This window comes from Myxocyprinus asiaticus, chromosome 15 (genome assembly GCF_019703515.2).
Source record: "Myxocyprinus asiaticus isolate MX2 ecotype Aquarium Trade chromosome 15, UBuf_Myxa_2, whole genome shotgun sequence".
Taxonomy (NCBI): Eukaryota; Metazoa; Chordata; class Actinopteri; order Cypriniformes; family Catostomidae; genus Myxocyprinus; species Myxocyprinus asiaticus.
In genome coordinates this window covers 36172713-36194973 of record NC_059358.1, presented here as the reverse complement: position 1 = coordinate 36194973, position 22261 = coordinate 36172713, and the positions used below count along the sequence as shown (strand labels likewise).

The 22261-nt window shown below is 46.5% G+C and overlaps 1 protein-coding gene across 1 annotated transcript in view; it reads left to right on the top strand.

Moving 5' to 3' along the window:
• LOC127452715 (adenylate cyclase type 2-like) overlaps nt 1-22261 on the top strand; it is a 224604-nt gene that overhangs the window by 100457 nt on the left and 101886 nt on the right. Inside the window, exon 3 of the mRNA XM_051718353.1 lies at nt 10695-10856. Within this exon, the coding sequence (XP_051574313.1) occupies nt 10695-10856 (162 nt within the window). The remainder of the gene's footprint in view (nt 1-10694; nt 10857-22261) is intronic.

Here is a 22261-nt window from a genome sequence, read left to right as displayed (position 1 = left end):
ATAAAAACTTAGGACACTAAAGAGACCTTTCTACTAACTCTGAAAAACACCAAAAGAAAGATGCCCAGGGTCCCTGCTCATCTGCGTGAACGTGCCTTAAGCATGCTGCATGGAGGCATGAGGACTGCAGATATGGCCAGGGCAATAAATTGCAATGTCCGTACTGTGAGATGCTTAAGGCAGCACCACAGGGATACAGGAAGGACAGCTGATCATCCTCGCAGTGGCAGACCATGCGTAACAACACACGCACAGGATCGGTACATCAGAATATCACACCTGCGGGACAGGTACAGGATGGCAACAACAACTGCCTTAGTTACACCAGGAACACATAATCCCTCCATCAGTGCTCAGACTGTCCGCAATAGGCTTAGAGAGGCTGGACTGAGGGTTTGTAGGCCTGTTGTAAGGCAGGTCTTTACCAGACATCACTGGAAACAACATCGCCTATGGGCACAAACCAACCTTCACTGGACCAGACAGGACTGGCAAAAAGCGCTCTTCACTGACGAGTCATGGTTTTGTCTCACCAGGGGTGATGGTCGGACTCTCGTTTATCATCGAGGGAATGAGCCCTGTACTCTGCAGCGGGATCGATTTGGAGGTGGAGGGTCCATCATGGTCTGGGGTGGTGTGTCACAGCATCATTGGACTGAGCTTGTTGTCATTGCAGGCAATCTCAACGCTGTGCGTTACAGGGGAGACATCCTCCTCCCTCATGTGGTACCCTTCCTGCAGGCTCATCCTGACATGACCCTCCAGCATGACAATGCCACCAGCCATACTGCTAGTTCTGTGCGTGATTTCCTGCAAGACAGGTATGTCAGTGTTCTGCCATGGCCAGCGAAGAGCCTGGATCTCAATCCCATTGAGCATGTCTTGGACCTGTTGGATCAGAGGGTGAGGGCTAGGGCCATTCCCCCCCAGAAATGTCCGGAAACTTGCAAGTGCCTTGGTGAAAAAGTGGGGTAACATCTCATAGCAAGAACTGGCAAATCTGGTGCAGTCCATGAGGAGGAGATGCACTGCAGTACTTAAAGAAATAGTTCACCCAAAAATGAAAATTTGCTGATAATTTACTCACCCTCTTTTCTTTCTTCATCAAAACGGATTTTTAGGATTTCATTTAAACAATGCAAGTGAATGTACTAAATTTTTTGACGGTCCAAAATGCATATTTAGAGTGCATCAAAATAATCCACACGACTCCAGTCGACAAATAAAGTTCTTCTGAACCCAAACGATTGATTATTTTTAGAAACAAAACAATACTTATATACTTTTTAACTACAAATGTTCGCTTCCGTAAATCTCTGTGACACGCTCATGAGAGGGATGTTGTAAGCTCATTGGTAAGGTCACGCATCACGTGGAGGAGGAGGCAGGAAGCGCATCATTGTTTACAAGAGAAGGAGCGCTGTACAAAAGTTTAATTGTCTTTGCTGTAGATTTGTATAAATGTATTGTTCAAAATGGTCATACAAAATACTTTGCGATCTACATCACCTGAAGCTGTTTGGAAAGTTTAGAGTGCGTCTGGACTGTGAGATGTGTTTTCTTCCTCTCCTCAGTCAGGCGTGAGCTGCAGTGCTGCTCTTGTGTGCAATCATTAGAGTTTCATATGATCTTATGTTACGTTAAGATCAAACGACTATTCGACACTGAAAATTTTTGTCGACAATTTTTTATTGTCGACGTTGTCGTTAACGTCGACTAATCATTTCAGCCCTACTTGTAACTGTTTCTGCAAACATGATTGCTTCCTGGTTTAAACGCAAATCTGAACCCAGTCTCCAACGCTCCACATTCGACCCGATTCAAAAATGTCTGATAGGAGATTGCACTTGTCAGTGATTCGGCATCAGGTGTCAAACTCTCAAAAACAACATAGCGACTTCCCCGTGTGATCGATGTTGACGAAATCATGTTACAAAAATGTTACAGAGATTGATTGTTTAAATTACATTTCCTGACCATAGTGTTTGTCTTGCTGGCATTGTAGATGATTGGATGAACAACAGCAAAATAAGAATCTCCTCAGATACAAAACACGAAGAGAGGTCTGCCAGACAATACTATGCAAAATATGAAATTACTAATCCATTCAAAATTGAATATTGTGTCATAGCATGTAAATAGATTAAAAGGGAGGATACTATAATAGCCATATCACTGACTGTCAGATTTAATGTTGTTAGAGATGTTTTGCTGTTGCCTTCGAAAAAGCTCTCTTACCATCATAACATTAGCTGGCAAACCCAGGATAAAACATGGACAAAACAAACTTCCCAGGAGTTGGCCAGAACACAGCAGAAAATAGTCAGCTTTCCAGGAAACATTTGCAAAAGCTGACAGATGTGGGCATAAGAATTTGTCTCCTCTGATATTTATAAATAAAGACAATATTTCAGTAAGGTTTGCTGATAAAATAGCAAGTTCATAGCATGCATTTTCATTCAATTTCATTGCGCAAATGAAGTTCCAAATGTAAGTTCGGTATGAGGTTGATCTTTTCGGACTGCCAATCATGTCCCAAGAATACATAAGTGGCTGCTTCCCTCGTACCAGTGACGACCTATTCCAATTATTTTCAAAATTGTAATTCTATTTAATGCTTTAGTCAGAGAGTCCAGGGGGGATCTCAGAGCTCCAGGACTTAATGAACCAGTGAACTTGTGAAATACATTCTTATAGATTCCTTGTTTTGAAAGTTAGGAATGTACTCTTCAATTTTCTTTAATTATATTTCTTGTGGAATTAAAAGGGGACTGATCCTAACTCATAAGTCATTTGTCTTAAGCAGGGGCATGTAACATGCACTGGTGGTCACTTATTGTGTGTGACTGCATTGTATGTACAGTGACAGATTACTGTTTTGAATATTGAGGTCTCAGAGAAAGCTCCTGACAGGTTGCAAGGCAAACAAAGCATAAATAAAACAACACTGCTCAAATTTCATTTAATTCCCCCCATCTGCTTGTATAACAATGCAAATAATTTTGCTCACAAGAGGATATTCCATCTTGCATTGGCAGTATCTGCTCAACTTGATAAATAACTGTTGTAACTATTACTTGATAAGTAAGTCCTCTTTCATACGAACTGCGTTTTATTGGTATGATTAATAACGTAGCTTTGATTTTATGAACTATGAGCTTTCACTAAATAAAATCTGTGCTTTACTCTTCTTCACAATGAGCATAACCTGATCTGACTAGCTTTATTCTCTTCCACCGCTGTGCAACTAAACTGGTTTTAAAACAAGTTTTAAATGTAAAACATTTTCAATTAAACAAAATCAGCAACACTAAATAAAACTAAAGCTTTACTCTGTGAGGAGGCGCTATATGGCAAGCCATTTTAACACTTAAAACACTGACATCCCTGGATGCATAAGTTAGGCATATGTGGTATAATATGAAAGCTTAGAACCTGGACTTTTCAGAGAACACCATGTTTTGCATTTAGTTACATAAAATAACAAAATAAGGCCTGAATTTGAATTTGTGTCACAAATTGGCCCCACCTAGAGGTTACGTTGTAGAAATGTTAAAATGAATATAAAATCCTTCACATAGCACTTCAATAGACAAGTCATATATCAAATGAAAGCTCTCATTCCTTGGAAGGTGACTGTACAGTTTATTTTGTTTCCATAATACCACAGTTTGAATAATTTTTTTTTTAAATATCACAAAGTGAAATTTTATTTTGGTGAGGTATAAAATGCAAATGTCCTTTTTCTTTGCTGACCACTGATCTGTAAACCCCAAATAGCCTCAAACTTTATGTCAAATCTTACCTTGGGTTGTTTGCTTTAAAATATGTTAAATAAATGAGATGTTTACGTGTTTGTTAGCTTACTTGGATGAATAATCCACAATAAAAATATATAAAGTCCGGTACAAAAAGTATGAGAAACAAATCATCAACAAAATAGGTTGCTAATAAGTTTATCATACAATTTAAAAATATACAATGTTATTTATGAACTAACAAAGTTACTTATAACAATAGAACACGACAATGTTGTATTTATAGTATTTTCAAGCATTCTCTGGTGAGATATTGAGACATTAAATTTATTGTTCAATAATCTTAATAATTTGATCTGCCTTTGAAGTACATCTAGGCTATATGGCTGTAAGACAGATTCAGTTGTTGTGGTGTTTTCTGGTTTGTTTTCTTGTTTTCTTGTTCTTGTTGTCCCTCCCTCTTTCCTTCACTTGACTCTGCTTGTAACCACTCAGAGAGTGTACCTACTTTATTTAATTATCTGTTTGGGCGGCTACCACCCCTGGGGTTCGCTAGTTTGAATCCCAGGGTGTGCTGAGTGACTCCAGCCAGGTCTCCTAAGCAACCAAATTGGCCCGGTTGCTAGGGAGGGTAGAGTCACATGGGGTAACCTCCTCGTGATCGCTATAATGTGGTTCGTTCTCGGTGGGACGCATGGTGAGTTGAGCGCGGTTGCCACGGTGGATGGCGTGAAGCCTCCACATGCGCTATGTCTCCGTGGAAATGCGCTCAACAAGCCGTGTGATAAGATGCGTGGGTTGACGATCTCAGACGCGGAGGCAACTAGGATTCGTCCTCCGCCACCCGGGCTGAGTTATCTGGGAAATATGTGGTTTGGCGTTGTCCTGCTGGAAAATGCAGGAAAGTCCATGGAAAAGACAGCATCTGGATGGCAGTATATATGTTTGTACATATCTTTCTGCATTAAAGGTGTCCTCACAGATGTGCAAGTTACCCATGTGAGGGGCACTGACATACCCCCATACCATGGCAGACACTGGCTTTTGGACCTGATGCTGATGACAGCTTGGATGGTCCTTTTCCTCTTTTGCTCAGAGAACTTGACAGTTGTTTTTTCCAAAAATATTTTAAATGTGCACTTGTCGAACCACAGAAGATGATTTCACTGTTCTACTTTCCATCTCAGATGAGACCGAGTCCAGAGAAGTCGGCAGCGCTTCTGGACAGTGTTGATGTAAGGCTTCTGCTTTGCATAGTAAAGCCTTAACTTGCATCTGTGGATGGAGCAGCGAGTTGTGTTGACTGATAAAGGTTTACGAAGTATTCCTGAGCCCATGTCATACAGTAATATAAATTATAGACGAATGCCAGTTTTTAAGACAGTGACGTCTTAGGGATCGGAGATCACATGGCTGCATTAACAGAGAGTGTGGGTGCTAGATTGGCCTGCCTGCAGTCCTGATCTGTCTCCATCTGAGAATGTGTGGCGCATTGTGAAGCGCACAATATGGCATCAAAGGCCTCCTACAATTGCACAGCTGAAGACCTGCATAATGGATGAATGGGGGAAAATTCTGCTTGCTAAACTTAACAAACTTGTGTCTTCAGTGCACAAACGCATATTATTAAAAGAAATGGTCATGTTACACAGTGGTAAACACTTGACTGTCCCCTTTTTTGGAGCATGTGGCAATCATCTGATTTGAAATTGTTGTATTTAAAAATATATATATATATATTATTAAATTCACAAGGTGAAACATCAAATAATGTGTTGTTTTAGGGCTTTCAATATAGCACAGGGTGAACAGAATTTACAAATCTCTTTGCTCTTGGTTTCTCTTGAATAGGGGTCACTTCATCTTTATATCAGTGATGCTTAATGTTTATGGTTGTGATGTGCTCCTGGAAATTCATTTAGTTTTATTCCTGTGTTCCCTGTCTGTCACTCACTTGACGTTGTGTCGAAGTAGTGACACTATGGGTCACTCTTGGGAGCCCGAGACACCTCTGGTCTTTGATAAAAGGCCAATGAAAATTGGCGAGTGGTATTTGCATGCCACTCCCCCGGACATACGAGTATAAAAGGAGCTGGTATGCAACCACTCATTCAGATTTTTTCTTCAGAGCCGAATGGTTATGCTCACTGAGCTGAATACTACTGTTCATTCACCTCTGCTGGATCTGACGGCGCATTTCAGCGGCCTCTCCCCCCTCTGCACTGGTTTACTGCAGAGAATGCCCCTGGGCGCTTTGGCAGAAATAAAAGAGAATATTTCTCTAAAAGAGTATATTTCTCTAAAAGAGCATATTTCTTTAAAAGAGCGGCACACACGGAACGTCTTTTTAAAGACGCGTCTTTTTAAAGATGCTTTTCCGATTGTGTGTTATTTCTGGTTGTGCTCGTTATCTCTCACCTTCTGACAGTCATGATCACTGTCTTTCGTGTCTGGGCACTACTTACGCAGAGACAGCATTCGTGGATTGTCATGTTCTCATTGCGAGGATATGTCCATGGCAACGTTGCCTTCGTAAGAAAGCAAGCCACCCCAGAGGCTCCCCGCCTCGGTTCTTTTACCCACGGGTATGAGGCCAGCGCAGCTAGCACTGGGGGCGATTTGGGGACCCCAATGGGACCACCTCTGCCGGGTATCCCCCCGCGGACCTCCCATTCCCCAGCACGCTCGTCTGCCCTTCCTGCGGTTTGCATCCGAGAGTCAGGCGTATCAGTACAAAGTCCTCCCTTTCGGCCTGTCCCTGTCTCCTCGCATCTTTACGAAGGTCGCAGAGGCTGCCCTTGCCCCGTCAAGGGAGGTGGGCATTCGTGTTCTCAACTATCTCGACGACTGGCTAATCCTAGCTCATTCTCGAGACATGTTGTGCGCACACAGGGACCTGGTGCTCTCACACCTCAGCCGACTAGGGCTTCGGGTCAACTAAGAAAAGAGCAAGCTCCTCCCGGTTCAGAGCATCTCTTTTCTTGGTTTGGAATTGGACTCAGTCTCCTTGATGGCGCGTCTTATGAACGAGCACGCCCAGTCGGTGCTGGCCTGTTTGAAGGCATTGAAAACTTTGATTTTTTGAAAAGCATTGAAACTTTTTCAGAGGCTCCTGGGGCATATGGCATCCTCGTCGGTGGCCACCCCGCTCGGGTTGATGCATATGAGGCCGCTTCAGCACTGGCTCCAGACTCGAGTCCCGAGATGGGCATGGCACCACGGGACACGTCGCGTGGTCATCACACTGGTCTGTCACCGTCTTTTCAGCCCTTGGACTGACCTCTCGTTTCTACGGGCAGGTGTTCCTCTAGAACTGGTCTCCAGGCGTGTCGTGGTCACGACAGATGCCTCCAAAATGGGCTGGGGCGCTGTTTGCAACAGGCACGCAGCCACCAGCCTCTGGATGGGTCCGTGACTGCATTGGCACATCAGCTGCCTCGAGTTGTTGGCAATTCTGCTCGCCCTGCGGAGGTTTTGGCCGTTGATCCAGGGCAAGCACGTGTTAGTTCAGACAGACAACATGACAAAGTAGCATATTGTCAACCTGCGGTGGTAGACATGATCACTCAGGCTAGGGCCCCCTCTACGAGGTGCCTGTATGCCTTTTAAGTGCTGTCTGTTCGCTAAGTGGTGTTCTTCCTATCAGGAAGACCCCCAGAGATGCGCAGTCGGATCAGTGCTTTCCTTCCTGCAGGAGAGATTGGAAGGGAGGCTGTCCCCTTCCACCTTGAAGGTGTACATTGCTGCCATAGCAGCACACCACAACGCAGTCAATGGTAAGTCCTTAGGGAAGCACAACCTGATCATCAGGTTCCTAAGAGGCACCAGGAGGCTGAATCCCTCCAGACCGCACCTCGTTCCCTCATCGGACCTCTCTGTAGTTCTTCAGGGTCTACAGAGAGCCCCCTTTGAGCCTTTGCAGTCAGCCAAGCTTAAGACACTCTCCTTGAAGACTGCCCTCCTGACTGCGCTCACTTCCATCAAGAGGGTAGGTGACCTGCAAGCGTTCTCTGTCAGCAAAATGTGCCTGGAGTTCGGTCCAGGTTACTCTCACGTGATCCTGAAACCCTGACCGTGCTATGTGCCCAAGGTTCCCATCACCCCTTTAGGGACCAGGTGGTGAACCAGCAAGCGCTGCCCCAGGAGGAGGCAGACCCAGCCCTGTCGTCGCTGTGTCCGGTGCGCACTTTACGCATCTATTTGGATCGCACGCAGAGCTTTATAATCTCTGAGCAGCTCTTTGTCTGCTTTGGTGCACAGCGGAAAGGAAGCGCTGTCTCCAAGCAGAGGATCGCCCAATGGCTCATTGACGCCATAACTATGGCATATGTCGCCTAGGACATGCCACCCCCGGTAGGGCTACAAGCCTATTCTATCAGGGGTGTAGCGGCTCCCTGGGCCCTGGCCAGGGGTGCCTCTCTAACAGACATTTGCAGAGCAGCGGGCTGGGCAACACCCAACACCTGTGCAAGGTTCTACAATCTCCAGGTGGAACCGGTTTCGTCCCAGGTAGTGGCACGCAACCCAAGCGGATAAGCCCGGGATAGCTGGCCGGGTGTATCACTCCCTTGGTGCTGAAGATGTGCGCCATTAATTCCCAGTAGCGTTCACAAACTTTGTTCCCTGGTTGACTTCCTCCGAGCCCTGTGGCAGTCGAGTTTTCAGAGAGACTCACTGCCAGGCCAGTACACGCGCTAAGAGCCCTGTTCTGGGGTAGGTGCTCCGCATGTGGTGGTTCCCTGTAAGGCTAACCCCATGCGATTATATATCTTCCGCTAATTCGTTTCCCTGTTGGCAAACTGCGTCTTCCTTGGGCAGAGCCCCTCTGCCCCAGTCTCCATGTTTGTAGTAACTCCTCCCCCATTGGGCAGGATCTACCTTGAAGACTCCCCACATGGTTGGAAAGACCATGTGACGTATTTTTCCACTTAAATATCCCCCCCTTCTCTTTGGGCGAGGTGTGGTCTCCGCGGTGTCTTCCCCTTGGGAGGGACACCCCCCGACTAGACCTGGCGGCCTAGTCGGATAATCCCCCTTCTTTTTTAGGGAGTGGAAAAAAGAAGGGGAAAAGAGGCCACGACTGGGTTAAGCCTGTCTCTATCTTTTGGGTAGTCGACTTGTCCCCAAAAAGGGCCGTTCGACACTCATAAATATGTTGGGGGAGGTTATGTGTCAACCTGGTGTGCTGGCTATGAGGCACACAGTAGTCTGCCCACCACACACCGCCAGTTCACGTAACACAGTTCAGCCAATTGTGGCGTTTCGTATAGGGACCCCTAGTGTCACTACATCGACAAAACGTCGAGTGAGTGACAGATAGGGAACGTCATGGTTACTTGTGTAACCTCCGTTCCCTGATGGAGGAAACGAGAAATTGTGTCCCTCCTGCCACAACGCTGAACTACCCGCTGAAATGGCCGGACCTTATATCGGCTCCTCAGCGTAAAACCTGAATGAGTGGTTGCATACCAGCTCCTTTTATACCAGTATGTCCGGGGGAGTGGCATGCAAATACCACTCGCCAATTTTCATTGGCCTTTTATCAAAGACCAGAGGTGTCTCGGGCTCCCAAGTGTGACCCCTCTCGTTCTCTCCATCAGGGAACGGAGGTTACACAAGTAACCATGATGTTTTCTAATTTCAATACCATCTAAAAAAAAAAGAAAAGAAAAAAAAAGGAAATTAGAACATGAACAGTCACCAGCATTAATGGCTGATCCACAACAGATATTTAGTTATTCAGGAAATTAAACACTGGCCTGGGTCGACGTGATATATACAGTAGGTCATAAATTAAAAGTAGGAAGGCAAAAATAAATAAAATTGCTTAAGAAATTATGTATTTCTCTCACTTACCAGAGTAATATCATTCTGTCAGGCTTTCAGCTTAAGTGTGTCAGTTGAAATTTGAAATGGGATGCACGCCTGTTTTGGTATCACTCATTTAAGAGGGTATGGACGAAATTAATCAGTGCATTGGTGGTTAAAGTTGTTTCCTGTTTGTGTTAAATGTTATTTTATGTTCATATTTGGCCTATGTTAATAACGTTTGGCCTATGCAGTTCATGACAATATAAATGAATTCCATGGTTGATTTTAAATGCATTTGTGTTTACTTTTGAATGCTAAACAATTTTGGTGCTGGGTTGTCGCTTCAGTTGGGTCTTGAAGCAAAACTAGTTGAAGAGAAGTTAGGCTTATATTACAAAAGGTACAGATAAAGATAAAGAGCCACTCTGAAATATATTTTGAACTACACAGTACACTGCAGAATCCAAAGCAGCAAGTTGTTGGAAAAGGTAATGTATTCCACAACAATCGCTGGCAAACCAATATGCAACATAACCACAAATAAGAATACGGCTTTGCGTGCCATTTTTATGTAGCTAAGGCTAAAGACTTGAAAATGTTGTTGAAGACAATTATCCATACCATACTTAGAAGTGTAAAAGGTTTCAGCTTAGCCATATGCACATCAAAATATTTGCTTTATTACCTGATACCTGATATACCTGATTACCTGATATAGTTTTGCTTATGCATGTGTCACTGGAGGCATAGCATAAACAGCCAAAAACTTGTATACACAAGGTTAAACCAACACAATGATTCCAGCCTTTAGTCTTGACATGTAATTTACAAGTAAAAAAACAAGAGATTAATAATGCTCTACTGAACTCAACTCACTGTACAACATACACACAATCATCAAGCTCACAATATTATAAAAAACCCTACCCTCATAAATACTCAATGGAGAAAAATGTGTGACAACTTGCCCCGATAACCCCATAACTTGATATAACCAAAATAACCTGTTATAAAACCAGTCCCAAATTATCCTAATAAGCTCAATCATTGCATCATTGACACATTTTACTATCCTTTTCAAGAATGTGTCCTGTTAACCTTGTACTCTATTTCCTGTGTTTCCAGGTTTCTTTCTTCTTGTTCATCATCTTTGTGGTGTACACCATGCTTCCTTTCTCCATGAGGGATGCCATCATAGCCAGCGTGCTCACCGCATCCTCTCATACTGTTGTCCTCAGTGCCTGCCTTTCCTCTACAACCGACCATGTGGAGCCCCTGGTGTGGCAGGTCAGTGCTCTTCTGTCTGTCTTGCATCGTGCCTACCAAAAGCTGTGAAGTTTACACTGCACGCCAACTGTTGAAGTTTGCCCTGTCTGTTGAGTAGCACCATTGCCAATTGCTTCGTCATTTTGTCTGTGTATGCATATGTGTGCGAACAGTTATAGATGATAGATAGTTATAGATTCTTATTCTGGTTGATACCTTTGTGCTTATTGTCATATTCATATAGCTGTGTGCTTTCATTAATTTTGGGTGTGTGACGGTTGATGTCATTCAATTCATGAATGCAGTAATCACCTTGAACAAAACTGAAAATGTCAAAGTATTTTGTCTTAAAATAAATGTGATTATATCAGGGATTCTCATTAGCAACATTAATTTGCAATATTTTAAATGTTTTTTAATGTTTGGTCAAATTACATAAAAATCAACCGAGATATTGCACACATTGACCTCATGGATCAGGAACATTTTGCAGTGCATAGCAACTAACAGGTGCTTCGGAAGTGCTGTGGTAGTTTTTATTTCTATTTTGTGTCTTAAAATCAAAAAATGCCTTTCTCCCTGGGTTTTTTTTGGCCAGTTGTACCATACAAATTGTTGTAATTGTCAGTTTTGGTTTTACGCAGAAGTTTTAGTGGGACATAAATTCAGACATACAGTCTTCTACACAAAAGTTTGGGAGGAGCCTGATCATTCATACCTGTCAATCATGCTACTAGCAAATATATATATATGTATAAGCAGCCTCTTACCATACAATTATTCCAGCATTCCGCCTCCTTCCCATCTCCACCTTATTCTCCAATATTGCAACCTTCCTTACTTAGATTACAAATGTCTTGATAGTCTCGATCTCGAGCCCCTATGTCCGAGACAGCAAGCCAGCAAGGGCTGGATGGGAGGGCGAACAAGTGAAACATAATTTATTTATTTTTATTTATTTTTTTAACAACTGTTTTATTGATTTTTTTAATTCAAAATACAGAAAAACAAGAATACAAAACAAAAAACAACCCTACAATCTAGAACCTACCCCAAACCCATCCCAGCCCTGGTAGACTCAAAGGATATAGAAATAAGATACATACACAAAATCTAGATACAAAATAAATAAACAAAAATAAATAAATGTATAAATAAAACTAAGAAAATGAAAAATAAGAGTTTACAGAGATGATAAAAAAGTTGACAATCAAAAGCAGCATATCACATATTCACAGTCTTAGCGTAGGACTCATGTATATGAGAGATTGAGAGTTCCATTGATATAATATCTAGTAAAGATACAGTCCACGTTCATCAGACCATTGTGTGAGGAGGATTCTAGCAGTTGACTTAAATTTTCTTTGCTGCTGTGAGGGCAGCCAACAGTAAGCTTCTTTGTTGAACGGATAAGTTAAAATCCCCAAAGTCATTCAAGAAGAAAAGGCATGGAGTCAAACATAAATCAGTGTCCAATAGTTATGATAAGTCCTGTGAGAGCTGAGTCCAAAAAGGTGAGAGAGAGGGACACTCCCAAAAAAAAAAAAAAAAAAAATACGCACCCTGGGATCCTTGAGAACATAAATTACACTGAGGAGAGGGAGACAAATTCATATAGTGACATTTCAACGGAGTCAAGTAAACCCTATGTAGTAATTTCCAATGTATCATTTGGTGATTAGGGTTCTTTGAGGACAGCTTAAACATCTCCCATACCTGATCAGAAAATAAATCATCCACATCAGCATTAAGATACTTAGCCCAAACAGTTGTAATAGACAAGGGTTTGTAGGAATGTTCAAGAAGGTATAGATATATAACTGAAGCAGAAGAGGGAGATCCCTCAGAAGGAAGAATTAGTTTGCGCAAAGGATGAGTAGGTAATTGGGAGTCCCAAGGCACCCCATATGCCCGCAGGGCCGATCTGATACACAAAAACATAAAAAAAGTAACCTGGTAAATTATATTGAGCTTTAATGTTCTGGAAGGATTTAAGGCCATTATCATCATAAATATAACCCAAAGTAATTACTTTGTTACGTGTCCATTGCGGATAGTGAAAGGGAACATTGCCTGACAAAAAATGATTATTGTGAAAAATACGCGAATGACTGTGCCAGATTGTGCCTTGTTGCGATTGTCTTTCGACATCCCTCCAAGTGGAGAGGAGATGTGTTACAATAGGACCAAACCGTAATTTACACTGCCTAAGCAGGACCCCCGATACAACAAGATGTTTCAATTCATATGGGGAGACAATAGATTCCTCAATCGCTCTCCATGACACCGAAGCATCAGGATCAAACCAGATTGATAAAGGACGGAGGGTAAAGGCTTGAGCATATAGTCTAAAGTTGGGGAAAGACAGACCTCCCTGTGATCTGCAATGCTGTAAGGTAAGCAACTTGATTTGAGGAAGTTTCCCATCCCATATATAATGAGAAACACACGCATCAAGTTTTTTCCAATAACCAGATGGTTGAGATACAGGAATCATTGATGAAAAGAAATTCATACGAGGAAGGACATTCATTTTAATCACCGATACACGAGCATGAAAAGAAGTAGTGAGACAAGACCAATTTTCCAAATCTGAGGATATCTTAGCTAAAATCTTATTCAAGATTTTTGAGACAATTTCATGTAGAGACGGAAAAATATCTATCCCCAGGTACTTAAAGGAGCGAACCACTGGGATAGCTGTGGGCAGGGGTGTGTAATCAGTTTAAAAATTGAGAGGGAGTAAACATGATTCCCTATCTGTCACTCACTCGATGTTGGTGTCGATGTAGTGACACTAGGGGTCACTCTTGGGAGCCCGAGACACCTCTGGTCTTTGATAAAAGGCCAATGAAAATTGGCGAGTGGTATTTGCATGCCACTCCCCCGAACATACGGGTATAAAAGGAGCTGGTATGCAACCACTCATTCAGATTTTCTCTTCAGAGCCAAACGGTCATGCTCACTGAGCTGAATACTACTGTTCATTCACCTCTGCTGGATCTGACGGCGCATTTCAGCGGCTTCTCCCTCCTCTGCACTGGTGCACTGCAGAGAATGCCCCTGGGCGCTTCGGCAGAAAAACTAGAGAGTATATTTTCTGAAAGAGCATTTTTCCCCTCTAAAAGAGTATATATTTCTCTAAAAGAGCGCACACACGGAACGTCTTTTTAAAGACGCGTCTTTTTAAAGATGCTTTTCCGATTGTGTGTTATTCCTGGTTGTGCTCGTTATCTCTCGCCTTCTAACGGTCACGATCACTGTATTTCATGTCTGGGCACTGCTCACGCGGAGACAGCATTTGTGGATGGTCATGTTCTCATTGTGAGAATATGTCCATGGCAACGTTGCGGTCGCGGCTCGCCTTCGTCCTTTTACCCACCTTGGTCCTTTTACCCACGGGTTTGAGGCCAGCGCGGCTAGCACTGGGGGCGATTTGGGGACCCCAATGGGACCGCCTCCACCGGTATCCCCCCACGGACCTCCCATTCCCCAGCATGCTCGTCTGCCCCGATCGGGCTTCCGGGTGAGTCCGCCGGCTCGTCTCACGGCGAGTTTGACCTCTTATTCGGAGCCCGCGAAAGTGATGAGCTCTCGAGCGCAGCATCGGAGAGCGGGCTCGTCCATTCGGAAGCCTCAGCTGGGCTCCTCCCTTCGGGGTCGATTGCCCAGTCAAAGGCTGACGCGGAGATGACGACATGCTTTCCCGGGCAGCCGCGAGCGTCGGTTGGAGTGGATTTCACCGCTCTTCCCTGAACCCTCGTGGCTCGGTGATTGGTTCCTGGGCTCGTGGCACCGCTCAAAGCCACACCCCACCCCGTTCCTTTCTTCCCGGAAGTGCATGAAGAGCTGACAAGGTCGCAGGAGGCACTTTTTACTGCCCGGTCCCGATCTTTTCAGCTTCCCCGCTCTCACTACCCTCGATGGTGGGGCGGCCAAGGGCTATTCGGCAATCCCCCGGTGGATAAAGGCGCTCGCGGTGCACCTATGCCTGCAGAGCGCCGCCACCTGGCGTGGGTGCCCAAAGCCCCCATCCAAGGCCTGTAGGTTTACGTCGTCTCTGATGGCCAAGGCCTACGGTGCCGCTGGACAAGCCGCCTCCGCCCTGCACGCCATGGCTCTCTGCCAAGGCGCTAAAGGAACTGCACGAGGGTAGTTCCGCCCCGGGATTGATGCAGGAACTGCACTCGGCAGCTGACCTCGCTCTCCGAGCGACGGAGGTCACGGCGCGGTCTCTCGGGCGGACGATGGCCACACTAGTGGTCCAGGAGCACCACCTTTGGCTCAACCTGGTCGAGATGGGTGAGGCCGACAAGACACGATTCCTTGCTGCCCCCATTTCCCAGGCGGGCCTATTCGGCGACACCGTCGAGGACTTTGCCCAGCAGTTCTCGATGGTAGAGCAGTAGATGGATGCTAGCCGGCATATCCTGCCCCGGCGCGGCTCAAGATCCCGCACCCCATCTACTCATCGCCAAGGGCGTCCCCCTGCGGTGACTGCACCGGCTCCGCCGCAGCCCGCCCCTTCGGCCTGGCCCCGGCGTGGAGCCCACCGCAGGAAGCGGATGCCACCCGTCTCGTGGCCGCCCAGAACCCGTGAAAGGCTTCAAAGCGCCCTTGAGACGGGTGACCCAGGGACAACGAAACCCGCTGCTCTGGAGCTGGTAAGCAGATCTTCATCTTTTTATTACCTTTTGCATTTAATTGCGCTGCATGCCCAAGTGGCTGCAGTACTCAAGAGCTCAGCAAGAGTGATTTCCTTGTTCCCTGGGTCACGTATCCGGTGTGTACGGCTGGCATCATGACCACCGTCCACCACTCCATTTGGCAGGTTGGCGCTCCAGCGGTGGTCTCCCGCCCTGAGTGCCCAGCTGTGGCACAAATCCACCCCCGATGTGACAGTCTCCACGGGTCACGAGGACAGGCCTCTTCCTCCCCCATCCCAGGCTGTTCCGGGGGTGGTCACAAGGAGCCAGGTAAGTGCTTTGATGTCCTCGGACTCAGCACGGCCACAACGTGGTGTGACACCTCGAGCTCCGCCCCGCCACGAGGCCCCACCTGCCGGTACATCTGATGACGTTGTCCCTTTGGTCCCCCATGCTCGGAACTTGGACGCATGGCTTGCGCCTTCCAGTCCGTCACGAGGGCTGGTCCGGCCCGTCCGACTCGGCTGCGCGATTCAGGTTCAGCGGTGTCCACTTCACCTCGGTGAAAGACAAAAACGCTGCTGCCTTGCGCGGAGATCACTACCCTCCTATGGAAGGATGCGATAGAACCTGTCCCTCCAGCCGAGATGAAGAAAGGGTTTTACAGCCCCTACTTCATTGTACCAAAAAAAGGCGGTGGGTTGCGGCCAATCTTGGACCTGCGAGTACTGAACCGGGCTTTACACAGACTCCCATTCAAGATGCTGACACAAAGACGCATTCTAGCGAGTGTCCGGCATCAAGATTGGTTCGCGGCGGTAGACCTGAAGGATGCGTACTTTCACGTCTCGATCCTTCATCAACACAGACCCTTCCTGTGGTTCGCGTTCGAGGGTCAGGCGTATCAGTACAAGTCCTCCCTTTCGGCCTGTCCCTGTCTCCTCGCGTCTTTACGAAGATCGCAGAGGCTGCCCTTGCCCCGTTAAGGGAGGTGGGCATTCGCATTCTCAACTATCTCGACGACTGGCTAATCTTAGCTCACTCTCGAGATGTGTTATGCGCACACAGGAACCTGGTGCTCTCACACCTCAGCCGACTAGGGCTTCGGGTCAACTGGGAAAAGAGCAAGCTCCTCCCGGTTCAGAGCATCTCTTTTCTCGGTTTGGAGTTGGACTCGGTCTCCTTGACGGCGCGCCTTACGAACGAGCGCGCCCAGTCGGTGCTGGCCTGTTTGAAGGCGTTCAAACCGAAAACAGCGGTTCCACTGAAACTTTTTCAGAGGCTCCTGGGGCATATGGCATCCTCGGCGGTGGCTTCCCCGCTCGGGTTGATGCATATGAGGCCGCTTCAGCACTGGCTCCAGACTTGAGTCCCGAGACGGGCATGGCACCGCGTGGCCATTACATCGGTCTGTCACTGTCTTTTCAGCCCTTGGACCGACCTCTCGTTTCTACGAGCAGGTGTTCCCTAGAACTGGTCTCCAGGTGCGTCGTGGTCACGACAGACGCCTCCAAAATGGGCTGGGGCGCTGTTGGCAACGGGCACGCAGCCGCCGGCCTCTGGACGGGTCCGCGGCTGCGTTGGCACATCAACTGCCTCGAGTTACTGGCAATTCTGCTCGCCCTGCGGAGGTTCCGGCCGTTGATCCAGGGCAAGCACGTGCTAGTTCGGACAGACAGCATGGCAGCGGTAGCATATGTCAACCGCCAAGGCGGTCTGCGTTCCCGCTGTATGTCACAACTCACCCGCCGTCTCCTCCAACGGAGTCAGCAGCACCTCAAGTCGCTGCAAGCCACTCACATCCCGGGCAACCTCAACACTTCGGTTGACGCGCCGTCACAACAGGTTACCCTCAAGGGAGAGTGGAGACTCCACCTTCAGGTGGTCCAGCTGATTTGGAGTTGATTCGACAGGCACAGGTGCACCTGTTCGCCTCCCAAGAATCCTCCCCACTGCCCGCTCTGGTATGCCCTGACCGAGGCCTTCCTCGGCATAGACGCGCTGGCACACAGCTGGTCCCCTGGCATTCGCAAATATGCGTTTTTCCCCAGTGAGCCTGCTTGCACAGACCCTGTGCAAGGTCAGGAAGGACGAGGAGAAGGTCATCCTGGTAAGCACCCTACTGGCTTGCCCAGACGTGGTGCTCGGACCTCACGCTCCTCGCGACAGCTCCGCCCGGGCAAATTCCCCTGAGGAAGGACCTTCTTTCTCAGGGAAGGGGCACCATCCGGCACCCGCACCCAGACCTCTGGAATCTCCATGTCTGGCCCCTGGACAGGACGCGGAAGACCTAAGCTGTCTCCCACCTGCGATGGTAGACACGTTCACTCAGGCTAGGGCTCCCTCTACGAGGCGCCTGTATGCCTTTAAGTGCCGTCTGTTCGCTAAGTGGTGTTCTTCCCGTCGGGAAGACCCCCAGAGATGTGCAGTCAGATCAGTGCTTTCCTTCCTGCAAGAGAGGTTGCAAGGGAGGCTGTCCCCTTCCACCTTGAAGGTGTACGTTGCTGCCATAGCAGCACACCATGACGCAGTCGACGGTTAGTCCTTAGGGAAGCATGATGATCTGATCATCAGGTTCCTAAGAGGCGCCAGCAGGCTGAATCCCTCCAGGCTGCGCCTCGTTCCCTCATCGGACCTCTGTAGTTTTTCAGGGTCTACAGAGAGCCCCCTTTGAGCTTTGCAGTCAGCCGAGCTTAAAGCACTCTCCTTGAAGACTGCCCTCCTGACTGCGCTCACTTCCATCAAGAGGGTAGATGACCTGCAAGCATTCTCTGTCAGCAAAACGTGCCTGCCGACCGGGCTATGTGCCCAAGGTTCCCACCACTCCTTTTAGGGACCAGGTGGTGAACCTGCAAGCGCTGCCCCAGGAGAAGGCAGACCCAGCCCTGTCGTTGCTGTGTCCGGTGCGCGCTTTACGCGTCTATTTGGATCGCACGTAGAGCTTTAGAGTCTCTGAGCAGCTCTTTGTCTGCTTTGGTGCACAGCGGAAAGGAAGCGCTGTCTCCAAGCAGAGGATCGCCCAATGGCTCATTGACGCCATAACTATGGCATATCTCGCCCAAAATATGCCGCCCCCGATAGGGCTACAAGCCCATTCTACCCGTGGTGTAGCGGCTTCTTGGGCCCTGGCCAGAGGTGCCTCTCTAACAGACATTTGCAGAGCAGCGGGCTGGGCAACACCCAACACCTTTGCAAGGTTCTACAACCTCCGGGTGGAACCGGTTTCGTCCCAGGTAGTGGCACGCAACACAAGCGGATAAGCCCGGGATAGCCGGCCGAGTGTATCGCTTGCACATAGCGCCTTCCACCTCCTTTTGAGCTGAAGACGTGCGCTGTTAATTCCCAGTAGTGTTCACAAAAGTTGTTCCCTGGTAGACTTCCTCCGAGCCCTGTGGCAGTCGAGTTTTCAGAGAGACTCGCTGCCGGCCCAGTACACGCGCTAACTTAGAGCCCGGTTCTGGGGTAGGTGCTCCGCATGTGGCGGTTCCCTGTAAGGCTAACTCCATGCGATCTATATCTTCCGCTAATTCATTTCCCTGCTGGCAAACTGCGTCTTCCTTGGGCAGAGCCCATTTGCCCCAGTCTCCATGTTGTAGTAACTCCTCCCCCATTGGGCAGGATCTACCTTGAAGGCTTTCCACATGGTTGGAAAGACCATGTGATGTATTCTTCCACTTAAATATCCCCCCCTCTCTTGGGGCGAGGTGTGGTCTCCGCGGTGTCCTCCCCTTGAGAGGGACACTCCTCGACTAGACCTGGCGGCCCAGTCGGATAATCCCCCTTCTTTTTTAGGGAGTGGAAAAAGAGAAGGGGAAAGAGGCCATGACTGGGTTAAGCCTGTCTCTATCTCTGGGTAGTCGACAAAAAGGGCCGTTCGACACTCATAACTGTGTTGGGGGAGGTTACGTGTCGACCTGGTGTGCTGGCTATGAGGCACACAGCAAGTCTGCCCACCACACACCGCCAGTTCACGTAACACAGTTCAGCCTTGTGGCGTTTTGTATTGGGACCCCTAGTGTCACTACATCGACACCAACATCGAGTGAGTGACAGGTAGGGAACGTCATGGTTACTGGTGTAACCTCCGTTCCCTGATGGAGGGAACAAGACGTTGGTCCCTCCTGCCGCAACGCTGAAGTACCCGCTGAAATGGCCGGACCTTATATCGGCTCCTCAGTGTAAAACCTGAATGAGTGGTTGCATACCAGCTCCTTTTATACCCGTATGTTCAGGGGAGTGGCATGCAAATACCACTCGCCAATTTTCATTGGCCTTTTATCAAAGACCAGAGGTGTCTCAGGCTCCCAAGAGTGACCCCTAGTGTCACTACATCGACACTAACGTCTCGTTCCCTCCATCAGGGAACGGAGGTTATACCAGTAACCATGACGTTTGCTCCAATTAATTTTATATCCAGAGAGGGATCCAAAATGGTCAACTAAATTCAACACCTGTGGGATAGAGTGAGATGGATTATTCAAAAACAAAAAGATATAATCAGCAAACAAAGAAATGTGATGGTATGTGTTTCTTATAACTAAAGGGAAAATAGTTTCCGATTGCCGGACCACTTGAGCTAAAGGATAGAGCAAACAACAAAGGAGAAAGAGGACAACCCTGATGAGTGCCTCGACGAATAGAGAAAGGATAAGAACAGATCGGGCCCGTAAGAACAGCCAGATTGGCATACAGCACTTTAGTCATGTTTATGAAGTTCAATCCTAAACCTAGATGGCTTAGGACCACCCATAAATAGTTCCATTCCAACCGATCAAAAGCTTTCATCTTTCTTTAGAAGGAGAGAAATAATAGCTATATTAATAGATGGGTGAAATGATCCTTGAGCAACTGAAAAATGTATCATATCCAACATTAAAGGGCCTAAGTCAGACCAGAAAGTTGTTTACAGTTTGACTAGCATACCATCAAGGCCAGGGGATTTACCCTTGTTCATAGACCTGATTGCTGACTCCGGCTCCTGGAGAGAGATTGGTTCGGCCAGCTGTTCAGAATCCCCAGATTGGGATTTCACAGCAGATATGTTAGCAAACTTTTCACTGTTACATAATCTCAGAGCTAAAAGGTGACTCGGTCTACTCCCCTGGAAATAGTAGTTCTGCCAGGATCTTTGAATCAGAAATTCCGCCTTAGATCTCAGTAATAAGTTAAGTTCTGACCTGACAGCCATGATTTTGCTGAGCGTATTATCGGAGAAATAGTGTTGATTGGCTCGCTTTAATTTCTGAAGCTATAATTCAAGCTCAGATATCTTTTTGTGGCGTGTTTTTTGAAGGAAAGAGGTGTATGAGATTGAGTTATTTCTTATAAAGCCTTTAACCGCATTCTAAAGTGTTCGCAGATCATCCACTTAGCCCCGGTTAATTTCAATAAACTCAGAGAACCTATATCTGAACTGACTGCAGAAACTCTCGTCCTGTAACAATTTAGGGTTAAATCGCCATCTAGCGGCCCAAGATGGTTTAGGGACCAAAGATAATCTGCACAAATTGCCACTATGATCAGATAATGGTAGGGAGCAAATATCGGCATTTTGAACAGCTGGAGATAACGTAGTGGAGATAAAAATATAGTAAATTTGTGAAAAGGATTTATGAGTGGCGGAAAAGAAAGTATATGACCTAGCTGAGGGATTTAATAAATGCCAAATATATACCAAGCAGAATTGCCAGTAACTCGAGGTTATACATTGTCTGAGTTTGTCAGAGCATTAAGCTTGAGAGTGTGATTCATTCTGTTCAGATCTGTCTAAACAGTGGGACATTATAGAATTCATATCCGCACCCATTACAATTTCAGAGTCAGAGAAATTTGAGAAGTAAGCTGAGAGTAGGGGGGAAAAAATGGGGTCAAGGGTACAAGGAGCATAAACTGAGAGAAATACAATATTCCTATTCTCCACCGCTGATTTTATGTGCGTTATTCTACCCCCTGAATCAGAGCCTTTATTCAAAATAGATATATTTAAAGTCCTCCACACCAATATCAAGACACCATTAGTTTTAGTATCAGCAGCTGAATGAAATACCACTTCAAAAAACTTATTATTGCACCTGTGTACATCTTCCTCTTTCAAATGGGATTCTGAGCTATATCAATTCGTCTTCTTCGTAAGAAATCCCAAAAACTTGTACGTTTGTGGGGGCCATTTAGACCATTAATATTACAACTTAAAATATTAAGATCAGTCATAGGTATCTGATAGAAATGCTGCAAAATAAAATAAAGAATGACTTTGAGAATGAAACCATGTGAGTCTACCAATAACACCCCCCCCCCCCCCATCCCTCCCCAAACCCCTCAGAGGAACATAAGAACCATATTTCCATGCACTATGGCGGATCAGGCAAAGAACAAACTTTGATCCGTCAGCACCCCCTAACAAGATCCGTGGCACCAACAGAAACCTGCGCAACATTGAAGCACCGACACTGGCCCCGTGTTAACATAATAATGACTAGGAAATAAAGATTTTTTTTAGATGGTTTACAAGCTGGCCACAATCAAAACAATAAAATAAAATTACACAATACTCACAATAAGTGCTTTCAGTAATTGTGGTATAAGGAGTAAAACAAGTAGAATAACATGAATGAAAAAATACAGTCACCTAAGCAGTCAGAGCATCCCTTCTTCGATTATAGAGATAGTAAGGTCTAAAGTTCACTGGGGGGTTGGTGTCTGAAAGGCCTCTGAAAAATTGCCTCACTTCCTCTGGGGAATATAACATTTTAGGTTCTCCTTGATTCAGAAAGACTTTCA